The sequence below is a fragment of the Agrilus planipennis genome, unplaced genomic scaffold (genome assembly GCF_000699045.2).
Source record: "Agrilus planipennis isolate EAB-ADULT unplaced genomic scaffold, Apla_2.0 scaffold138, whole genome shotgun sequence".
NCBI lineage: Eukaryota > Metazoa > Arthropoda > Insecta > Coleoptera > Buprestidae > Agrilus > Agrilus planipennis.
Genome location: NW_020439400.1, coordinates 777,218 through 799,672, shown reverse-complemented (window position 1 = coordinate 799,672; position 22,455 = coordinate 777,218). Strand labels below are relative to the sequence as shown.

Here is a 22,455-nt window from a genome sequence, read left to right as displayed (position 1 = left end):
AGAGGAGGGTATGGAAAAATTATTCAACAAAAGGTTGGAACAACTGATGGTTCATTTGCTCGATAACTAGTTTTTAATATTACGTCAATTCATCTTCATTAATTTTTTGTATTATCAATTTTCATAAATAAATTTAGGGTTTTTTGATTATGTTACGTCTTTCATTTATTTTTTGTTATCTATGGCCAATGTATAATTGGCTAACACAAAATAAAAAGTCGAGAAAGAAGAAGAATCATAATTATAATAAATTCGACTAACTTCATTTTAACTGATTTTAGCTCCTTAACCCATAGCGGCGGAAAAATGTACCATTGGATTGTGGTTGTGTGTATTTTATTTCTATGAATTGCTTATGTCAAAAAATTTAGTAAAGTAGATAACGGGTTATGTTCAGTTTCATTTAGTTTTAAAGGAAATGTCAACAAAAATCATTACTAATGACAGAAACTACTTTTATTTAGTAAATTATGATGAAAAATTCTTCTAAAATGAAGTCAGAAGAAAGGTGAAATTCTATAAAATATATTAATCATAAAAATGGAAGCTGGGGAATATATCGCTAGTTAATTAAACTTTTAATTTAACGATGGGGCATGTAAATGAGACAAACAGGAAAGACTTTGTACAGAACGTGAAACATTTGAGATTGTCTCGGTTAATAGTAATTTTGTCGTTAATTTTATTCATTGTACCTTTAATTACTCATTATTACTTGTCAAGTGTAGAACTTAGTTCTGATCGTATAACTCATAATGCACATTCTCATGTTGACTTGCCTGAAGACTTGAATTTTTTAAGCGAAACTGATTTAAAGTCTAGAATTGATGAGCTATTAAGAATAAAAGGATCAGTATCCAGTGAATTAAGAGATATGGAAAATAAAAGACAAAAGCTGCAACAAGAACTTCAGCAGTATTCAAGACAAATCGAGCAGTTAAAGCAAGAATTAGCACATCAACAGACAGAACTTGATAAACTTAAAATATCAGTTCAACAAGCGCAGGTGGCACAAAGGGAAGCACTGGAGCAAAATTCACCAGAGTTGGCTTTACCTAAAAAACTAGTAGCTAATGAACTTCCTGATTTTCTACCTTTATCTTCAAAAACTGTTTCCAAACTGTGTAGATTATCTACTTGTTTTGATCACTCGAGGTGCTCTCTTACATCAGGTTTTCCTGTATACCTTTACAGTCCTGATCAGTATCCTGTTATGAACAGTGGTTGGGATGTTGATGGATTTCTGAAGACAACTTTAAAGCAAGCACTGGGATACAACCCTCATTTAACATCTAATCCTAAAGAAGCTTGTATTTATCTTGTTTTAGTTGGAGAAGCACTAAAAGATTTTGATCAACCAAGTGAGGATATAAGTTATTCAGAAAATATACCTTTAAATTCAGAGGCCTTAAAACATTTACCATATTGGGGAGGTGATGGTAGGAATCACGTTCTTTTGAATTTAGCAAGACGTGATTTATCTGTAAATTCTAAGGATCTTTTTGATGGTGTTGACACAGGCAGGGCTATTTTGGTGCAGTCTACATTTACATATAGTAGATTTCGCTCAGGATTTGATTTAATTGTTTCTCCAGTAATTGGTCCTCCTGGGGGAGATGTATGGCAGGAGTGTGCTCTAATGTTGCCAGCAAGACGTAAGAATTTGCTTTCATTCCAGGGAGAATTGAAAAGTGCCAGAACTGTGCAAATAAAAGAAAACAATAGCCAGTATACTCTTGATAACTTTATACAGAAGCATTTGAAGGAATTATCACAAACTTCAACCTCTGATAAATTTTATTTTGAATTTGAGTGTAATCCTGCTGTTGACGATAACATGAATTTAGGGCTGACAGACTGGGCTCTTTGTGGTACTGATAGTTCTAGGAGAGCTTTATTAAGAGAGTCGACGTTTGTACTGGTATTTGCTCCAGTTTCTTCAGAATTAATTTCGACTTCACTATTGCAAGCTCGCGTGTATGAGGCACTGAGATCAGGGGCGATCCCAGTTATATTAGGAGGAGATCAGATACGCTTAGCTTATGACGAAGTTATACAATGGAGACGAGTTGCTATATTCTTACCAAGAGCAAGGGTTACAGAGTTGCATTTTCTATTACGCACGTTTCCAGATTCTGATATTCTTCTGATGCGACGTCAGGGCCGTTTGGTTTGGGAACGGTATTTAGCATCGGTGCAAAGTACAATTGACACTATAATTGCCGTCATCAGGGATCGTTTGAACATTCCACCTTTACCTGTGGAGTCGTTTCCTGCACTTTCCGTTTTCAATGAAACTTTTCAGCCCATCCGAACGGTTGTGAACGTGGAGGAAGAACAGGATGAAAGTTTAGGACCATTGGAACCTCCTTACAATAGTCCTGCATTTAAGAGGAACTTCAGTTTAATGTTAACCCAAGGTTATGAGATTTGGAACGATTGGGGCGATCCATTCCATTTGTACCCTTCATTACCTAAAGATCCAATGTTGCCGTCTGATGCGAAATTTATGGGATCCGAAAGAGGTTTCCGACCTATTGGGCTAGGACAGGGAGGTGCAGGTAAGGAATTCTCAGAAGCACTGGGAGGAAATTACCCAAGAGAACAATTTACGATATTGTTATTAACGTATGAAAGAGATCAAGTTCTTCTGGATTCGATTGCTAGATTAAGGGGACTTCCTTATTTAAATTCTGTTCTGGTTGTTTGGAATTCCCCAAAGCCTCCCAGTCCCGAATTGCGTTGGCCCGACATTGGTGTTCCTGTCCATGTTATAAAGGCAGCGCGAAATTCATTAAACAACCGATTTCTTCCTTTAGAAAACTTGAATACTGAGGCTATACTTTCAGTAGATGACGACGCACATCTTAGACATGACGAAATACTCTTTGGATTTCGCGTGTGGAGAGAATATAGGGATCGCATTGTAGGTTTTCCCGGTCGCTACCACGCGTGGGATATTAATACTGGTAATAGTTGGTTGTACAACTCGAATTATAGTTGTGAATTGAGTATGGTGCTAACGGGGGCTGCGTTTGTTCATAGACATTACTTTTATCTCTATTGGAAGATGTTGCCTCAAGCAATTAGGGATAAAGTTGATGAGTACATGAATTGTGAAGACATTGCCATGAACTTTCTCGTTAGTCATGTAACGAGGCAACCCCCCGTGAAAGTTACCTCAAGGTGGACCTTCAGGTGTCCTGGTTGTCCACAGAGTTTGTCTGAAGATGACACGCATTTTAGAGAAAGGCACAAATGTATTAATTTCTTTTCNACATTTTTGTTGTTCAATTGCTGGAGATTTTTTCAAGTATTATATGCATCTAAGTAAAAGTAAGATTAACATATATAATGGATAAAAACGGGAAAAGACAGGGAATGGTTATTTGGTATATAGAGAAAAGATTTATTAAATAAATGAATGTTGCACTTCAATAAATTTGTTTTTGATAATAACAAGTACAATAAGTCTTGATTTTTAATAAAAAACATTAAGTTCTTCGTCGCATTTTATCGAAAGATGCCTTCGTGATTGGCACATTATAGGTAGTTTCAAAAAAATCACCGACCAAGCCGATGTTACTTTGTGTTAACTCTACTTAAGTAAAATCAATTAAATTATAAATTATCATCTCGTATTTTTATTTATTTAAATGACAAAAATACATGTTCTATAAAGGGAAATTAATCCCTGTGTGTACACTAGACTAAAAGCAGAAAACTTACTAATAAAAACAAAATAAACTAAATACACTTGTTAAACTAATAAATTCATCAACAAGTATTTTTTTCGTTTGCATAAAATCAAATTGGTCGGCAATTTTCTAATTTTTTTAACATAAAAACTTGTAATAGTCTGGAAATCTAGTTGTAAAATGGGGGAACCAGTCTTTTAGATTAAAAAGAAAAAATATTGATAATAATTTATTACCTTAGGAAATCACAAATAATCTGATACTATGTACGATTTAACAGGAACGTTATTTAACGTAAAACAGTTTCAGGAGTACTATACAATGCATATACTTTTACCTACTCTAGATAATAAGTGTGTTATCAGCATCCCAACTGGTAGCCTTAGTTTTAACAACTAACTCCATAGATTTTGGAGGAGTATTTTCACATTGTACACTGAACCGTTTTTCTTTTAGTTTCTTCTCTCTTAAAATAGGGATTTTACTGCCAGAGTGTAACTTTGTTGGTTTATCATTGACTTTTAGCTTTAGTTTTGTAGGACATTCATTGCAGTTGCGAATACTCAGTGGTGTTTTGCAATTTTCTTTAATTTTAATTTGATTTAAATCATCTTGCAGTGTATCTTCATAGATCAAATTTGTGAGTTTTTTGTTGAATTCTACTACACTCGGAGAAAGCAAATTAAGTGATTTTCTTGGGATCTTTATCTCTTTTGATAGTAAATCTGGCATTTTTGGAACCTTGTTCTCTTTTTTTGGCGTTTCAAGCAATTTTTTGTGTGACATTTCTGGAGAATTATTTGAATATGTTTCATTTTCATTTTCGTCCTCTTCAGTAACTAATCTGTGTAAAATGCTGCTGCTATATTTTATTTGTACTGCTTTTATTGAGCTTAATTGAGAACTAAGAATGGAAATGTTATCTTCTTTGTTATCATTTGTTTGTATTTCTTCATTCAATACATTTTTTTCCAGACTTTTCCTATTTTTAACTTTAACAGGACTGTAAGTTAGATTATCAATTACTTCCACAGGAGGACTTAAAACATCATCCAAATTAGTCTCTAAAAGACCAGGAATGGCTTTACAGTCAATTTCATCTATTTTATTTTTTTGTACTAAAGTTGTGGATTTAGATCTTTTTAATTCTACATTGTTGATTTCATCACTTTTATTAATCAAGTCAGTTTTTAAGTTAATAGCAGAATTATACCTGCCTATATTATTTAATGTAGATCTGTTAGGCTCTGAATGACCAAGTTGTTTTTTTATATTATCTAAAGCTTTATTACGCAACTTTATTTCATAATTAGGATTTTCTTCAACTACAATTGGAGTACGAATAAATTCTGTGGTAGGTGAACGGGGATCTGCCTCAACAACTGTACTACACTTATTTTTTACATGATGATCTGTTGTTCCTCCTAAGACTTCCCGATTTAAAATCTGCTAGTGTTTTATAAAATATCAAAAACAATTTAGTAAAAGTTGAAATAATTAAATGATTGAATATGTTTACCTCTATAGGCGTTCGAGCTATGTTAGAACTTGGAGACCTAGGATCAAGTTCTAGATACCTTATTGGAGTTGCAAGTGTTGGTGTAGAATCTGACGCTGTTTTATTCTTTTCAGTAGGTTCTTCTGGTTTACTAATTGGATTTCCCATAATTACTACGCTAACTAATGTGGAACACACAGTAACTATAATGCCACTTATAATGTTGTCTTCTATTTTAATTTAGATATTTGTTAAATGCATTTATTCAATTGACAATCACGAAATCAACATTATTTAAAATTAAACAGAGATAAACCAAAGATAAACAAAACATATTCGTTATAGTTACTTTCATACCAACAAAAGGTAACAGAGCTAAAGAAAAGTTACTAAAATGTTATTGACGCGCGCCAAAAATGTTTTTTGTTTTAAGAAGGCTGGAATATATATTTATTGGCATAAAATTATTAATGTAGAACAGTTGAAGAGCAAGTCAATTAGGTAAATAAATAGGTGAAGTTCATTAAAAATTAATCACTAATAACATTAGATAATGTCTCAATTTCCTAATATATATTCTGAACATGAAACCTATGATGAAGGAAATAAAAAGTTTGCCATGGAGTTGGAATTTATACGAACTATGTTAGCGCAAGAAAATGTTCAGAATTATGAACCAGATGTACTAACCCATTTAGCAGACTTTACAAACAGTATTTTATTACCGTAATATTTTAAAAATGCGAATGAAAGTATAATTTTAGATTATATTTTGCAAATAATTGAAAACGCTCTAGTCTTTATGAATCTTATGGATAGAAAAAATATTCTGATATCTGATGTAAAATTAGCTCTAGAAGTTATGCACAAACAGGCTGAAAGTAGTAAAAGATTGTCTTTTCAGGTAAAGAATAATTTTTCATTTAAAATAAATAAGAATATATTTTTTAGGATTTAATGGCTTTATCAAAGGTCCACAACAGGTCTAAAGTATTTTATAATCGTGAATTTTATGGATTGCCTATACCAGCAGACTCGATAAATAAAAATAATTATAAAATGCGAAACATACACAACTTAAAGGTAAGTATATATAAATATGCAACATATGCTGGTATTTTTTGTGTTGCGCTGTTATTAATGTGAAACCCCAGTTAGAAATACAGGTCGATAATAAATCGAGAAAAAGTTGAAAAATAATCAACAATAAACTTATATCGAACTCCTGAGAAGGTAATTGAATGTTAACAAGTAGGTAATGCTTGTTCTAATTATCACTTTTTTAATTGTCGCCTTGTCGACCATTATAATTTTTAATTGCTAGCGTTGTCAGCCATTTTTTTTTTAATTGTTGCCATTATCGGCCATCATGACTTTTAATTGATAGCGTATTATTTATGTTGCTAGACATTATTCTCTTTTATTATTAGAGTTATTTAGGTAGTGTTGGCTGTTAATTTGTTAATGTTAACAGCATATTAATTATACTCACTGTTCGCATTATGTAGGGTTTGCGCTTTGCGAAGTTTACACTAACGAATGTCTATTGTATTTGTGATAGGTTTTAAAAAAATTACGATTGCCATAGATTACAGATGTATAATTCTTATTACAGTACATGTATATTTCTCTAATCTACGACAATTCCTTAGCTATTGATAACTTTATCAGTGGCTTAATACACTGATTTTCTTTAATTTCTGGCGAGGGGGATAACCTGTCCCTTTTTATACGACCCTGTCCTGTGTTACGTGTTTTCATATGTTTTTTTAGTATGGAACTTCTGTAAGTCCCATGGTTGATATAACAAATATGCAGACACAAATTTCTAGCCTTGATACTAAAAAGCAGATAAAGTTGCAAGGGCATGTCTCATCTACAACAAATATTCCACCAAAAATTGTAATAAAACCACAGTTTCAAACACCAAATACAGTTTATTTAAAGCAAATGAAAATGGAGATAGACCCATAAATGTTTCACTGTGACATTCTTTGTTTTTGTTGACATGTTACTGGATATTCCGTTACAAAATGTTTAATTATACTGAAATACCTCTATTAATAAATAACTGAAAAGAGAAAATCCAATGTCCCATTTGTTCATTTTATTTAAAACATGTTGAATAATTATTTAACAATAAATATAAAAGATTCATTCACATAATTGTAGCTTTATAACTAATCATCATCAATCTCCATTTTTTTAACTTCTGAAGCTGCCTGTTCTTCCTTATAATGCCTGTATTCAGGCTTCAATTCCCACATATTTTTATGAGGATTTTTCAAATTGTAATTACACACTTCCTTAAGGATTTCTTTCAAATATGTAATGGGCTGTTTAGTTATTTTAACCAAATCTTTAATATTATAATATTGATGCTTTTCAAATGCAGCAAATAACATTTCCAATACAGCATCTTTATCATCCCTAGCTTTTTTACCTTCAGCCTTTTTCCGTTCTTGATATTCAATCTGTAAGAAAATATTTTAAGCATACTTCTCAGTAGTGACTAAATTTCACTTACATTGTGTTTATGATCAGATACTGGTTTATAATTTTGGACTATCTTATCTAATTGTTTCACTTTACGAGTTGGTACAGATGCTTTACGTATTGAATCTAATTTTAATTTCATATAACAGTTATCTGCATAAGGCCTACATTCTAATTTTTGAACAATTCTACCTTCCATAAACAATTTTTCTGATTCTGGTACTACTGCATCTGTGTTTGTTGCTAAAAAATAAACATGAAACTATGATCAGATGTCATCACAAAAAATGTAAAAATATTCCTACGAGTCATATGTGAAAATACTCCAAGAGTTTGTTGAGTTACTGTGGAAACATCAAGTCTGTGATCTTTTGGAATATTTTCTTCTCCATTTTCGTTTAAATTCAAAACAGCAGGAGAAAGTGTCAATGAAACTTGCGCTTTTTGTCCAGGCGTTCTACAGATTATAACATTACTTTTGATTAAGATTACAGATTAAACATACTTTGTTATTTTTAATTTTCCCACTTCGATGTCTCCAGGTGCTTTTTCCCATCTGTTAGCAATATACTTTGGAACTTTAACCAACCAAACTCCCCTATTGGCATTAGATAAATCTAAATCTCTATCCAAATGAGTACTTGCAGCAGCCATATCTTATCTTATAATTTGTCAAATTACAATATATAGGTAATTATTAAATCTTTAATAAATAACACAAATCACTAAAAACATTAAAAACCATGTAAAATTAACACAACAATAATTCCACTTTAATATCTTACCATTGTCTTACCACAGATTGCAGAAATATATACAGTCATTACATCATTACATCCACCCATAGATTAGACGATACACGATAGCATCCACCATAGCATCATAGTGTTATGCATATATGCAATGCATTGTGAATGTGGAGCAATCATTGAAAGCAATACATACAGTGCGCATAATAATAATAATAATTATTATTAGCCCGTTTTCACTTGCTCAATGTTACCAGTGCAAACTGAGAAGTCCAGGATAATAATAATAATAGATTAATTTCACCCATGTATAATTAGATAATGCATAATAAAAAAAGAAAAGTTCCAAATTTGGAATATACAAAGGAAAATGTTTGTTAATGGTTATGATAACATATTATGTCATTTCCATTATCTGAATCAGAACACGGATACTAGAAATCCATGAATTAGAGAAATAAGTTCGAAAAATTAAATAGTCATAAGGGCATGGGGTTAGGATTATAAGATTAAGGTATGAAGATGATATNTACTTCACACATGCTATTTAGGAAACCTTTAATCTAGTAAAGCTGTAAACGTTTATTACAAGAGTTCTACATTGAAAACTCCAAATTTAGTTATTTTATCTATATTAACCTTTAGTTATCTTTACATTAATCTTACATTATTTTTCAACAATAGTTTCATTTTACAATCCCTATTTGATATTCACAAAATGTTATCAATTCTCTTGTCTTTCCATTAACTATTTGCGAACAGTAATGTAATCTAGGTTTACCTCTACTCCACCTAACTCCTGTTTCTGTCACTAATATGTCTCTGACTAGACCTTCATACCTGAAAAGGTATTCTATCAACCTATCTCGCCTATTTTTTATTAATTTTCATATAGTCTTCTGTTCTTCCATTCTTTCTAAAACCTCTTCATTTCTAACCTTCTGTATCCACGGTATCCTCATCGGTCGCCTGTAACACCACATTTCGAATGTTTCTAACCTTTTCTTTTCCTCAACGCCCACCATCTATGTTTCGCACCCGTCAGCGCTGAGCTCCTAACATACACCTTTAACAATCATTTTCGAATTTCTAAATCAGTCGTTCGCGAACATAGAAGTGACTTCTTTTTATTGAAGGCGACTCGACCCTGCGCTGTCCTCTGCTTTTGTATCCTTACTAGTCAGTCACTTCTTCTAAAATTTTGACCTTACAACCCAATATTATTTTCTATTTTTTTAAATCCTCGTTAACTGATTCAGTGACATTCGTCCCATGTCCCAACATTCTCACATGTTTTATGCTTTCTTCCTCTTTTTTACATATCACAACCCCTACATTCGTTCCCTGTCCTAAATCTTGCTACCACACTTGTCCCCTTTCCCTCTTGTAAATACTTTGGCGCCCATTATCCCTGACAGTCCCTCCATATAATCCCCTTCATACCCACCAAATATCCAGATATCTCTTAAATCCTCTCCCCTTATTATTTCCTTGCATCTATTTCCCACCAATTTTTCAACCTTTTTCCTTTCCTTGAACCATTCCCTCATCTGCTCGTGATTTATTTTTATTATCTTTAAGGCTCCCTCTCTTTCCCTATCATATCCACTTTTTATTCCTATTTTCATTACCTTCTTCCTCCATATTTCTTTCCTTCTTCTAGCATTCCTAATCCATCCTCATATTTTACTACCCTTTTTATTGCTTCTTCCTACATTTTATCTCACTTCTTATTACATAGTCCGACGTATATCCTTTTTATATATCTTTTGTAGAATACTTCTACCTGCCTTTTTTATTCCCATCCCCAAAATTTTAACACTCACAAGGAAATTAAAACCTATAGGGTACTTCCCTTTGACTTAGAATTAGAAAGATTGGCAAGAAGCAGTGCCTTATTATAGCACAAATAAAAGGGAACAATCCAAAAAACGTAAAGGACTCGACTAGGTCCTTACGGAAAATAACTCTCTGTCAAACTCTTTAAAATTTCGGATTCTGGTATTTCGTCGTAAAAACTCATCTTTTTTTGAGATATGGTCCCTTAAAGTTGCATTCTTCCTTAAGGACTTTTAAGGTACAATTATACTTATTGTACGTATTGTATATATTCAAGTATAAACGCATACGTTGATGTATTGTACCTATGTGTTTGGGGACTGATTTTGGAAGGAAACTTAAAACATGGAATAAATCTTCAAAACTCGATTTCCGGAACCGGTTTTTTTTTTTAATTAATAATTAAACGATTCTGCCCTGGATATCCTTAATGGGCAATCGAAATAGTTCCATCTATCTTCCTCTAAGTGTGTTTTCCTGCAAGGTTTTAAGTAAAGTTTTATTAACCCCGTTTTTAATGTTCCGTATCTCAGGATGAGAAAACGAAACCCTTAAAATCAGCACTACAAATAAACTCGAAGAATCAGTGCTTTTGTTGAAGTAAAACGTAAAACCTCGATAATAATTCGTTGTGTAAATAAGCTTCAGACGTTTTCGACCTTTCGACCACAGTTTTCTCTCGCACAACGGCGTAAAACGACGCTGGACGGAAATACTTACTCGATATTTTTAGTTTCCTTCAAAGAGTAATCAACAGATGCGAAAAGGGATTTTTATGGGTCACTAATGTCGTCAACGGTGTACCACTGACCCGTTAAATGTTCCGTTCGACAGTTTCCTACGTCTTACAAACACCACGCCGCATTGCCACTAACCAATAAATACAATCAATGGATTACGAACACACAATTTCACGCTTTGACGAAACTACAAATTTATTACTAACCATAAGTCCCTAACCCGTAACTAAATGAATTTGGAGCGATACTGTTTACGAAAATTCCTAAAAAAAGTTGATAGAGTTGACCTCTACTGTACTAAAGTTAATTACAGTGAGTGGATTCCGTTTATTACGACCTTGGTTATAGCGACGTTAAATCTAAGTCCCTAAATTTAAAGCATACTTTAGTACATAATTCGTGTGGCTATAGCGACTTCGGGTATAGCGCCCAGTTCGGGTGTAGCGACTTTTTTTAATGAATCATTTGGAACAAATCCCTAGTAATCTCATGCAGATATAGCGATTGAAGTTGGCCGCCAAAGACAGAAAGAGCTTTCTTATCTTGTTCACTCCTAGATCTAAATGCACATTTACTGTCAAAAAAAAGGCGGAAATCGTTTCAAAATTGAAAAATAGTAAGAACTATACATATGTGTCTGTATTTCTTTACCCTGGACTGTAAAAACTTCCGGATATAACGACGGTATTACAGAGTCCGTTCGTCGTCCTTACACCCGAAATCCACTGTATATTCATAATATCTACTTTATGTACCTAGGTATGTTTAAATAGGTCTGTACCTTTGCAAAAACAATAGAAAATTATTCCGTGGTGGAAAATGGTACTATAAAAAATGTAGTACCTACTCTTCATTTTCATTTGCTCATCTTTCTACTTTTCACGCTTATTTTTCTAAAACCAAAAGCTTCGGAAAACCACCATATAGTCAAAACCGTTCTTGACGTGCAGGTCATACAATTTATGAAGTAAAAACTACAAACAATTTCGGCATAAGAAAATAGTATAAAAGACTAATTTTCAGTGGTTCTAAGTTCTAAGTTTTCATTAGCAGATTTCCCTTTTAACACTTAAGTGACAACTTTGACAATATGAATAACGAAAAGCAATTATCTTATTTTTACATCCTCAAGTAGAAACCAAAACAAAAAAAAGAGTAGATACTTTGATGTTTGTTTTTAATAATAATCTATTTCGAGAAAGAAAGAGATCTGGAAATTCCCCAACGAATATCCAGGTGTAGGTATCTATCTATATTTTTTGACTCCTGTTTTTCTATTTAATTCGTACAGTTCGTGATATTATGAGACCGGATTTGACTATAAATACGTAAAATAGTATTCATTTAAAATTTCGGCGGTGTAATAGTGACGTACCCCCTCCAAATAGCAAACACGTGTACCACCACGAGGCTCGTGAACGGCCGTACGTGGTCGTGGTGCAGATGAAACTTTGTCAACTGACGAACGTCACCCCTACAACTAGACGAAATCATCCCCTGAATACTGGCGCAAAAAAAAAGACGTGCATTCAAACTGCCACAACGGATTTCATAACTAGAAATCGTACACCAAGGGAAAAAAAAAGAAAAAAAAATGAATGCAAAACAAAAAAATCTTACCACCTTGCTTACGGACAGGCATCGTCACGTCGTGGATTTTCTCCGTTTGTACGGGTTATGTCAGCAGCAGGTCTCTGTCTTGTGTCACCACGTGAAAAACCGTTCGATGCTTTCGATTGGCATCCGCGTACAAGACGACGCCGAAATTAAAAAGTTTCCGCCCGTTTCACAGCATCAAATAACGTTAAAATTTGTTCTGTCTATAAGGACAACGACGTCAATATGGCGCAAGGGCCCGCTAGCATTTAGTTATAACACTGGCTCCGCTGGGGAAGTTAGTTCGATTCTCGACGTAATCTGATGGGGTGGTTGCGTACTGAAAATAGATATCGGCTTCGACAGCTGTTGCCATCTAGCCTGGACGACGCGGAAAAGGGCGTCGCGACGGAGACGGTGACGGCAGCGGCGCAATGCCGTGACGCTTGCATCGCGACACCAAGCGACGCTTGCTGATAACTACAAGCAATATCAAGGCAGCGGTTTCTCTCCCGTGAATCAGTTTTTTTGTTCTGTATTATCCCACGGGATCTGCTCATTTCATAAAAGTATCGTATCGGACCCGCACACACGTTCCCTAGGCATTTACTATAAGTTAATAATTGAATAGTAGTAAATTAATACATAATACCTACTAAAGGGTAGGTATCAAACCGTAAAGAACTATTTATAAGAGTAAATAAGAGGGAGGGTGGGGTATTACTTAGTGTGACGAAATATGACAAGAGAGGAGCAGGTCCAAGAAAATGTGGCGTTCGCAGTCGTCAATTTTATTTTAATTTTTTCAACTTTAATAGTTCTTAAATTTTTTATTACGATAGAGTCATTTTCATTGTCATTCTTAATATTATATATAAAATAAATTACGAGTGCTGTCAGCACAGGGTAAAGTAGTTTGTAAATGAAAGTTAGTATCAGCAATTTCATATGCTGAAGAATACGATGTGTTGCATACCTATTTACAAATAATTCCTTTAAATTTTAATCACTGATTACTATACATCTATTAAAAAAACATAATGGCCGACATCAGTAACAATGCGACAACAATTGAAAAAGAATGATGGCCGATAACAGCAACAATTAGAAAAGAATGATAGCCGACGTTACGTCATAGTATTGTTTACAAAAGTGAATTTCGACCACTTAATGCAATGGTGTTAACAGTTTCGAGCTCACAGTGACTGTTAGGGGGGAAGAGCTATAGTTTGAATTAAAATAAAAAAGTAAATAATAGGATCACGATGAAACAAAATGTCTGCTCTGCTACTAGTGACATAAATTTTGTTATGTTAAATGGAACAGCTTGTATATTGAGATGATTTTAAATTCTACTTATGATTTTAGGTAGTCTTTTATAAGGCCTTCCTACTTCTAAAATTTACCGTGTTCTGAATATTATTTTTTTTAAAATGTAGCACATAGCGACCGGTAGTGAAAAAGGATTACTATTTTACAGTAAGAAAGCTAGAGCAACAATATTCTCAGGACAGATAGCTGTACTCTTAAGCTTTCCGTCCATAGTTTCAAAGTGGGTTAATTACATACAGGGTGTTAGACATTAAATGGCAGATTTGATTAACTTTAAATAATCATAAGCTCATTTTTTCAAACAGGACACCCTGTCTGTATTATCATAACCTTATGTAGAATTTTATTCTCTTTCGAATAGTACTATGGTTTCCTATGCCCATCTCTAGTTTTCAAGTTACTAATTGTTCCTTACGAAAGCAACAAAACTGTTTAATTTTTTACGAAGGTGACTATAAAATTGTTAGCAGAACTTCAAAACAAATAATACAAGTTAATTGTTGTGACTCAAATACCCGTAACGACAGTTTAGTAACTAAATATTTTGATTTTAAATGTCAATTAGTGGATATAATTTTTATTAAGAATGGAAAATGAAAATACGTACTCAAATTTAGAAGAATTCTAAAAAATCAATTGCAATACAGTTAACAATAGTAAAAAAGGTAGTAAACAATGAATAAAACTAAATAATTAAAAGTGGGGGGGTGGTAAAATTTATACAAACTTTACTTATCTCACGATTATCACTGCATAAANAGTAAACAATGAATAAAACTAAATAATTAAAAGTGGGGGGGTGGTAAAATTTATACAAACTTTACTTATCTCACGATTGTCACTGCATAAAATTCTTTTATTAATTCCGTTATTGTACCAGGAAGTGTATAAAACTAATGTTTTCTGTGAATAAAATACTCTAACATATCAGCTCGCCTCTGGCGGGTAGGGGCATTAAATAAACTTCAATTTGTCATTAATCTACCTAATCAAACAATGACGTCACTAATGTAGGTAATTATTGAGAATTGGAGCAATTTTGAAAAATTATCATTAAAAAATTTTTTTTTATTTATGAAGTCTTCCCCACCTTCTAATATCTAATTTTATTATGTAGAATGACTGAAAATAGATCAAAAATTTTTTGGAACGATTTTGGTCTGGAGCCCCAATTCTGGACAATTACGTTAATTTGAATTAAATAAGAATTTCACAGCCACTTTCATAAAAAATTAAACGGTTTTGTTGTTTAAGGGTATGACTATCTGCCCTGAGAATATAGTTGCTCCAGCTTGCTCACTGTAAAATTAGGCTTGCTTTTTCGCTACTTATGATGTTGTGTGCTACTTTTCTAAAAAAGTTAATATCCCGAATTTTAAATTTTAGAAATAAGATAGCCTTATGAAAGTTTACCTAAAATCATAAATAGAATTCAAAACCGTCATGGGATACAGGGTGTTCCATTTAATGCCGTTATTTTAATTAAGAAGATAGAACCCAATAACGCTATATTTTAAATTTTTAAAATTTAAATCGAAGTAGTTTCCAAAATATTTTAATGGGTGATCACCAGGAGACACCCTGTATATCAAACGAGCAAAATTAGAAAATTACAAATAAAATGTGGCGCAAAAATAGAAATCAATTGTACTTAAATAAAAAATCTTGTAAATTAGATTTAAATGTGCAAAAAAAGTTTAAGGGAACTGATATCCTGCACTAAATCATCAACAGTCGTGGTTGATGCGTTTAGATTCCAAAGTTGATAAATTAAATCTAATTAAATAAATTAGTAATATTAGAGCGATTTTTCACAAAGCCATGCAGTTTATTGATAATGCGACATATGGTGAAAAAGGCACCATGAGCCGAGCGAAAAAAAAAAATAATGATTTCAGTAACAATTTCGTTTTTAACATTTAGCGGCATGTAGGAAGTAGATTTTGAATGTGACCAACTGTATATTCATATATCAATGGATGATATTAAGGGATTCAAAAGGACGAGTTCTCATGCAGTTATTGTAGTTTTTTTAATCACCAGAGATGTGATTTATTTGAAATACTAGCATTTAAAATACCTGTTTTTATCTTGCATTGAAATAGTTTTTTGAGAAAAGCATTTTGTATTTTATTTAAAATACTTTTCCAAACGCACTTTCTATTTGTAAAAGGCAAAATACATTTTTGCCGTTAAAAGTTTTGCTAGTATCACCGATCAAACATTATATAAAATGATGAATGAATGTTTATCACATTGGCTATTGAAGGTATTACAAGCTTAAAAAGGGGACAAAGAGACATTCCACGAATGTCTTTTAATTCTTTAACTGAAGAGAGACCAAAAAATTCGAAACTTCTTGGAAATGGATAATTTAAAATACTGGATTGATATTGTTTTCCGGGTTCGATGTCATAGTCCACGGAATTTTGAAGTTCTAAATTGATATTAGCACCTGCTAAATCACCACTTATCCTATCTTTAACAAGAAACTACGAAATTCCATGAATTACGAATTACGACAAACTAGCTCACAAAACAATATCGAACTGAAAACTACAAGATATTGTGGTGTGCTAATAAATGCATATTACCTATCCAAAATTCTTAGAAAACGATTCGAGAAACTTCGCTCATTAGGTGAACCCAAAGCTAAAGAAACTGGATTCCATTTCTTTCTCTTATTATAATGTGTAAAAGATTGGAAACAAAATGGGGTTGTAAATATTTTGATATAAAATGATTGATGTTGATTTTACATCAATAAAATTATATGTAACCCTATTTTGGCTCTGATCTTGCATGGTAAACAAACTATTTTGGCATCAATGTCATCAGGGTGACAAAGGTAAATAAGCAAGCATACAGAAATAATACTATAACATAAAAAGATAGAAAAACTATAGGTACCTCAATCAGTTTAAACGGAAAAATTTGAATTATACTCCATCTTCGCAGCTATAATGCAAATACCACTATTAGTCTAGAAAAACTCCAAAAAACTTTAAAAAATGAACAAATGCCTGCAAGGTTTTGTTAAAAAATATTTTATATTTAAGTGAATGTANATATTTTGGAGTTAAAATGGGGAGTAAAAAGTTCAAGTCTTATTTTAGATGTCGCTACTTAGGGCAACCACCTCGATTTTACGCAAGTCGAAGTTTAGCGCGCGCGTTGTGTTATCAATCAATACGTTTGAAATGTGACGTCACACGTAGTTCGAACTCCATTGGCCGGCATCTATGTTATCTTGTTATTTATTGAAGCTGCATGAATGAATTTTTCCAAACTGTGATATCAAGCCGAGTTCGGCAAAAGACTTTTCGAAATATTTTTGCAACGATATTTTTTCAATTTTGTTATCGCGTAACCGCTGAAAATAAGTGACGAATTCGTGGGTGTTTTTTTTTTCGCGAAAAGATGGACTATGTCGCGGTGTTATGCATCGTTTTCAGTTCGTTTTACGGCTAGCTAGCCCACTGTGTGGTATTGTCTATTAAGTAAGGCTCGTAAATGGAAAAAATGGATAATTATGTGATATTTAGGCCAAAGATTAGCATGCTTAGATTTGCAGATGAAATAGCAGTATTAGATAGGGGCGTACGCAAAACTTTCGTTAGGGGTGGAAGGGGGGGGGGTTAAAAGATAATTTATGGAAGCAGCATTCTTTTGATCATGTTTATTTTTGTATATAAACTGGATCTAAATATTGTCAAAGTGTAAATTTATACTTCATAAAATGTTTGTACATATTGTGCAGAAAATTTCTAATAAGTGAAACTTTTTTACTCACGATAGGGTAGGTTCGATTCATGCGAGTTGCTATGTAACGAAATCATGCAACGCATTTCCCCCGCTGTCTGTCGCTATGTATGCTTAGATCTTTAAAACTACGCAACAGATTTTAATGCGTGTTTTTTTTAATAGATAGAGTAATTCAAGAGGAAGATTTATATGTATAATACATGCATAATATAGTAGAGAAACACTGATAATTTTAAAGGTTTGTAATGTGATGTCGTAAATAAAAACATTTTTTTGCGCTTACATTGCAAACGCTGGCTGAACCCTACGAGATAGATCAAAATAATATACTACAGTATTGTACACCTTAAAAAGGTCTACAAAAAAGTCCGGAATAGTATATGTCTATCTCTTAGGGATAACCCACAATAACCATTTTTTATCCTTTACTTTTTACGAGAAATAATGGCTTATTTACGAAGCGATTTTAAGCAATACAGCATTAATCCTTATCCAATTAATTACTTTTCAATATATTGTGCATTTAATATAGATCAGTATGACCCTTTACAGCATGTAATTTAAACGAATATTTTCGAAGATATTACAGACTTAAAATATCCACCACGAAAATAGGAAGTACAATAGATGCAGTTTTGTGAGATATTTAGATAGATTACAATCAAAAATTTATATTTCTTATTTTAGTTATCATAAGCCTATTGTATCATACTTGGAGAATGAGTCTGAAGATATCAGTAATGTAAATTGATAAAAAATTTGAAAAAAATTAAATTCATAGTGTACAAATAATACCATTAAACCAATTCCTTAACCACTATCCCGGTATGTTTGTGTGTTTGAAGAAGTTTCACTTTCTCTACATATTTCTAAAAACAAATATTATGACTTATTATATTAACTTTCTCATCTTTAAATAGATCCTTCCTGATCGTTATCGCTACCACTTGTTTCTATTATGGTGTTGCCATTTCTTGCGTAAGGTATTCTTAAAGTTGGGACGTTCAAAATTCGCATCGTCTGCAATAAAACTGTACCATTTATTTTATCCTTTGAACCTACTAACTAGACTTGAGCGGTTGCTGATAGAACGTCTACTTTTACTCACGACAGACGTTATAGCGAATATCGTAAATATAGAAAAGAGATGTCAAGTAGGAATTGCAGCGGACACTAATAAAGTAAAAGGAATAACATTACACCAATTAATGTGTAATAGAAAGAGATACAGACAAGTAGAATTTGAGGAAAGGTATAATTCCAACCAGGCAGTTATAAAGCCGACCCTGATCTTTTGCCTACCTAAGCAACCTCTAACCGCTGCACCGCTTACTTTTATTAGATTATCTTTTTTTACTTTGTACTACTCATGAAGCATTTTCTGACTTAACAAGGGCGTGTTCTAAAAGCAGCAAATGACTAAAGTCCCAAGCGGACTTTATCAATTTTGCCATAAACGCGAGCCAGAAGCCAATTACAGCCAAAAATCATCACTCAGTCCACCCATAACAACAGGAATCCCAGAATTAATATAACTATTCTTTGTTGAAAATAGTGATTGAACCGTTTACTGTTCAGATTTTTTATTTTTCTGTTAAATCATTGTACCTTAATTTCGGGGGGGTGTTTTAACCCAATTACCCCCCCCCCTCTTAGGTACAAGCCTGGTATTAGCATCTAGCAAGAGGAGATAGCATTAAATAAAATCGAAGCGGTATTGATAAAACAGTATTGTATGAAAATAAGCAAAAGTAAAATAAAAATACTGACTTGCAAGGGAAGAAAGAGAAGGGAGTAGATTAATAGTGAATATAAAGATAGAAGATGAAAAATTAGAAGAAGTGACTTCCGATATCTAGAAAGTCGGATAACTCAGGACGGAAGGAGTAGTAGAGATATAAAAGAGGGGATAGCGCAGGGTCGAGTTGCCTTCAACAAAAAGAAGTCACTTCCATGCTTGCGAACGGTTAATTTAGAAATCTAAAAAAAGGTATATGTTTGGAGTACGGTTCTGTATGGGTGTGAAAGGTGGATGGTGGATGCGGCGGAAAAGAAAAGGTTAGAAGAGTTAGAGGCGAATGATGAGAATACCGTGAACAGAGAAAATTAGAAAAGAGGAGGTACTAGAAAGAGTTGGAGAAGAGAGAGCGCTATGGAAGTCAATAATAAATAGGCACTTCTCAGGCATGAAGGACTAGTTAGAGACATATTGGAAGCAGAAACAGGAGTTAAGAGGGGTAGAGGTACTGTTAGATTAGATTACCATTCACAGATAGTTAAGGATATGGTTTTATGGAAATGCGAAGATTAGCTCAGGATAGGAAAATGAGAAGATGCGTGTCACTAACGACTTTATGATGATGATGATGATGTTATGGTTATGATAGATAAAATGAGTTTCGGAACTGGGAGATTTAATAACGCCCTATATTTTGGAGTTAAAATGGGGAGTAAAAAGTTCAAGTCTTATTTTAGATGTCGCTACTTAGGGCAACCACCTCGATTTTACGCAAGTCGAAGTTTAGCGCGCGCGTTGTGTTATCAATCAATACGTTTGAAATGTGACGTCACACGTAGTTCGAACTCCATTGGCCGGCATCTATGTTATCTTGTTATTTATTGAAGCTGCATGAATGAATTTTTCCAAACTGTGATATCAAGCCGAGTTCGGCAAAAGACTTTTCGAAATATTTTTGCAACGATATTTTTTCAATTTTGTTATCGCGTAACCGCTGAAAATAAGTGACGAATTCGTGGGTGTTTTTTTTTTTCGTGAAAAGATGGACTATGTCGCGGTGTTATGCATCGTTTTCAGTTCGTTTTACGGCTAGCTAGCCCGTGATATGTTGACCTGGGCTTAGGATGGAGGACGGCCCAGATTTGTCGCATCTCACTCCAGAAGAACGGGCCATCATCGAATCCGTGATGGTCCGACAAAAACAGGAGGAAGAAAGGGAAAAAGAAATCATGAGGTGAGTTTTTCTTCGATTCCTAATTGGATGCGCCACCAATTATCTTATTATCTACTGTTTTTGGTATTTTGATGTGTTAAATTATATTTTTGCGTATCACTTTTTTGTTAGTTATTGAAATAAATCGGGACATCCTTGCTGACGCTTATTCGGTTATTATTAGAGCACACTAACGATTGAATTACTTGATGATGGTGACAGCGACTAACGAGTATGTAAGAGCTTAGATAATATTAGAATTACTCTAATAACATTTGTTTAATAATTTGCTGTACTGTCTACTTTCTAATCCTGAACACTAAATAATTGAAATTATCTTATAAATGTTTCACTTAGATTTACAAACAAACCTATGTAGGTACTTACCGTGAGCTTTATAATATTGCCAAAAGGAAGCTTAAAGATTCACAGTACGTACATACATGGTATTAACTATTGTATAATAGTCCAATCCTTTTTCCGCAGCAAATACATAAATACATATTAAAATAGGTAATTTAAGCAGTTATCATTACATAAATTGAAAACAAATCAATAAAGAACGGAAAGAAAAATTTTAAGTTCTACATTCTTTATTTGGAATAATAGTTTATACATAAATTAAAATCAATAATTAAAAATAACCTCGCTTTTCTTCATACATTTCCTTTTTTCTTTTTCCATTTCCCTTTTTAAAAGAAATCTCTTTCGTATCTTTATAAATCTTCCTGTTCCATAAAAATTAACGCGAAAGGCCGACCGTTCTGTGTATACTACCCGCGTATAACAAAGAAAAACCTTCAAACCCTTTTCAGAGTGACTTCATTTGCTTTAATGTATGTATGCAAGGCATACAACTTCAAGCTGAGAAGTCGCTTCTCGCTTCTGAACTTTATTTGTTCAAAAAACCTTTGCCAAGAATTTAAATAAACCGAGAAAAAAGGAAACCGTGTCTTACTTTCCACAATAATGTTACAAGATGGTCTTACTACAACTACTACCCCTATTTACCACCTGTCTAACATTTATTCATAGGTCAGAGGTAAAGTAAATGTGATTTAATCACGTTGATATTTAACGTGTAACAAACGAGGAAAATGGAAAAGTCAAACGTATGCTTTCGCTTATTTCTTAAATCTTCTTTTTAATAAAGTGCTAATGAAAACAGAGCCATTAGAGTAAATTTTTATAATGACCAAAAAAAAAATATAATTTTCGAGTAATTTAGGAGCCCTTAAGGTAAAATACCTTATCTGCATATATTTTAAACAGGAGAAAAGCGACCGAGGTCCAACTTCTTGAGGAAACGATCAGAGCAAGAAACGAGCAATTCAAGAAAGCTGGCAACGAACTGGACGCTACTTGTCAAATTTGCCTTAAGACTAAGTTTGCTGACGGAGTTGGCCACTTGTGCAATTATTGCAACATCCGATGCTGTGCCCGATGTGGCGGAAAGGTTACATTGCGATCGAACAAGGTAGGAATTAAAAAAAAATCAAATGAAATGGCTTCTATCTGCAGTTTCTAACAAATATCCACTTAACTCATTTAATATAAAATTAAAACCATGTATATTTTTTTCGGATTTAATTTTATTTGTTAAATTCCATCAACTTATTGATATATTTACATATGTATAATAATATAAGATTAATCTTTTATTTTTGTGTATTTTTTGCAAATACTAAGTATATGTATAAAAAAATTTAACCGGACGCTTTGGGTGAGAAAATTCGTCAATCCACAGGTGTCCTTCCTGATTTTGATGATTTTATCGTATGAGTATTATTT

At 33.1% G+C, this 22,455-nt stretch overlaps 6 protein-coding genes across 15 annotated transcripts in view; 4 read left to right on the top strand and 2 right to left on the bottom strand.

Moving 5' to 3' along the window:
* LOC108735777 (nuclear cap-binding protein subunit 2) overlaps positions 1–150 on the top strand; it is an 8,792-nt gene extending 8,642 nt beyond the window's left edge. Inside the window, exon 5 of the mRNA XM_025978910.1 lies at positions 50–150. Within this exon, the coding sequence (XP_025834695.1) occupies positions 50–66 (17 nt within the window). The 3' untranslated portion in view covers positions 67–150. The remainder of the gene's footprint in view (positions 1–49) is intronic.
* A 232-nt stretch (positions 151–382) lies between these two features.
* On the top strand, positions 383–3,334 carry LOC108735767 (exostosin-3). Its single transcript, XM_018467906.2, has one exon. The coding sequence runs from the start codon at positions 590–592 to the stop codon at positions 3,332–3,334; it is 2,745 nt and encodes a 914-aa protein (XP_018323408.2). The 5' UTR covers positions 383–589.
* A 580-nt stretch (positions 3,335–3,914) lies between these two features.
* LOC108735785 lies at positions 3,915–5,546 on the bottom strand. 2 transcript variants are annotated; one of them, XM_018467941.1, is made up of 2 exons: positions 5,218–5,546; positions 3,915–5,147 (listed from the first exon to the last, which is right to left on the bottom strand). In XM_018467941.1, the coding sequence occupies exons 1-2, from the start codon at positions 5,362–5,364 to the stop codon at positions 4,041–4,043; spliced, it is 1,254 nt and encodes a 417-aa protein (XP_018323443.1). In that variant the 5' UTR covers positions 5,365–5,546; the 3' UTR covers positions 3,915–4,040. The 2 variants fall into 2 exon arrangements, with proteins under 2 accessions (XP_018323443.1, XP_018323444.1); XM_018467942.1 differs by having other exon boundaries at positions 3,915–5,144.
* Positions 5,547–5,642: 96 nt separating this feature from the next.
* Positions 5,643–7,197, top strand: LOC108735788. Of its 2 annotated transcripts, XM_018467944.1 has the most exons (4): positions 5,643–5,909; positions 5,961–6,100; positions 6,148–6,279; positions 6,970–7,197. In XM_018467944.1, the coding sequence occupies exons 1-4, from the start codon at positions 5,750–5,752 to the stop codon at positions 7,168–7,170; spliced, it is 633 nt and encodes a 210-aa protein (XP_018323446.1). In that variant the 5' UTR covers positions 5,643–5,749; the 3' UTR covers positions 7,171–7,197. The 2 variants fall into 2 exon arrangements, with proteins under 2 accessions (XP_018323446.1, XP_018323447.1); XM_018467945.1 differs by lacking the exon at positions 5,961–6,100 and having other exon boundaries at positions 5,649–5,878.
* An 82-nt stretch (positions 7,198–7,279) lies between these two features.
* On the bottom strand, positions 7,280–8,588 carry LOC108735787 (general transcription factor IIF subunit 2). The gene is made up of 5 exons (XM_018467943.2): positions 8,478–8,588; positions 8,198–8,417; positions 7,998–8,149; positions 7,724–7,935; positions 7,280–7,670 (listed from the first exon to the last, which is right to left on the bottom strand). The coding sequence occupies exons 2-5, from the start codon at positions 8,344–8,346 to the stop codon at positions 7,377–7,379; spliced, it is 807 nt and encodes a 268-aa protein (XP_018323445.1). The 5' UTR covers positions 8,347–8,417; positions 8,478–8,588; the 3' UTR covers positions 7,280–7,376.
* Positions 8,589–20,306: 11,718 nt separating this feature from the next.
* LOC108735773 (regulating synaptic membrane exocytosis protein 2) overlaps positions 20,307–22,455 on the top strand; it is a 39,277-nt gene continuing 37,128 nt past the window's right edge. For 7 of the 8 annotated variants that reach the window (XR_001937629.1, XR_001937628.2, XM_018467919.2 and 4 more), the window contains exons 1-2: positions 20,307–20,685; positions 21,937–22,141. Coding sequence is in view for 6 of the 8 variants with exons in the window: in XM_018467919.2 (XP_018323421.1) it covers positions 20,576–20,685; positions 21,937–22,141 (315 nt within the window). In the remaining 2 variants the exon portion in view is untranslated. Of the gene's footprint in view, positions 20,686–20,723; positions 20,897–21,936; positions 22,142–22,455 lie in introns of those variants that run through there. The other variant, XM_018467917.2, reaches the window with a different exon arrangement.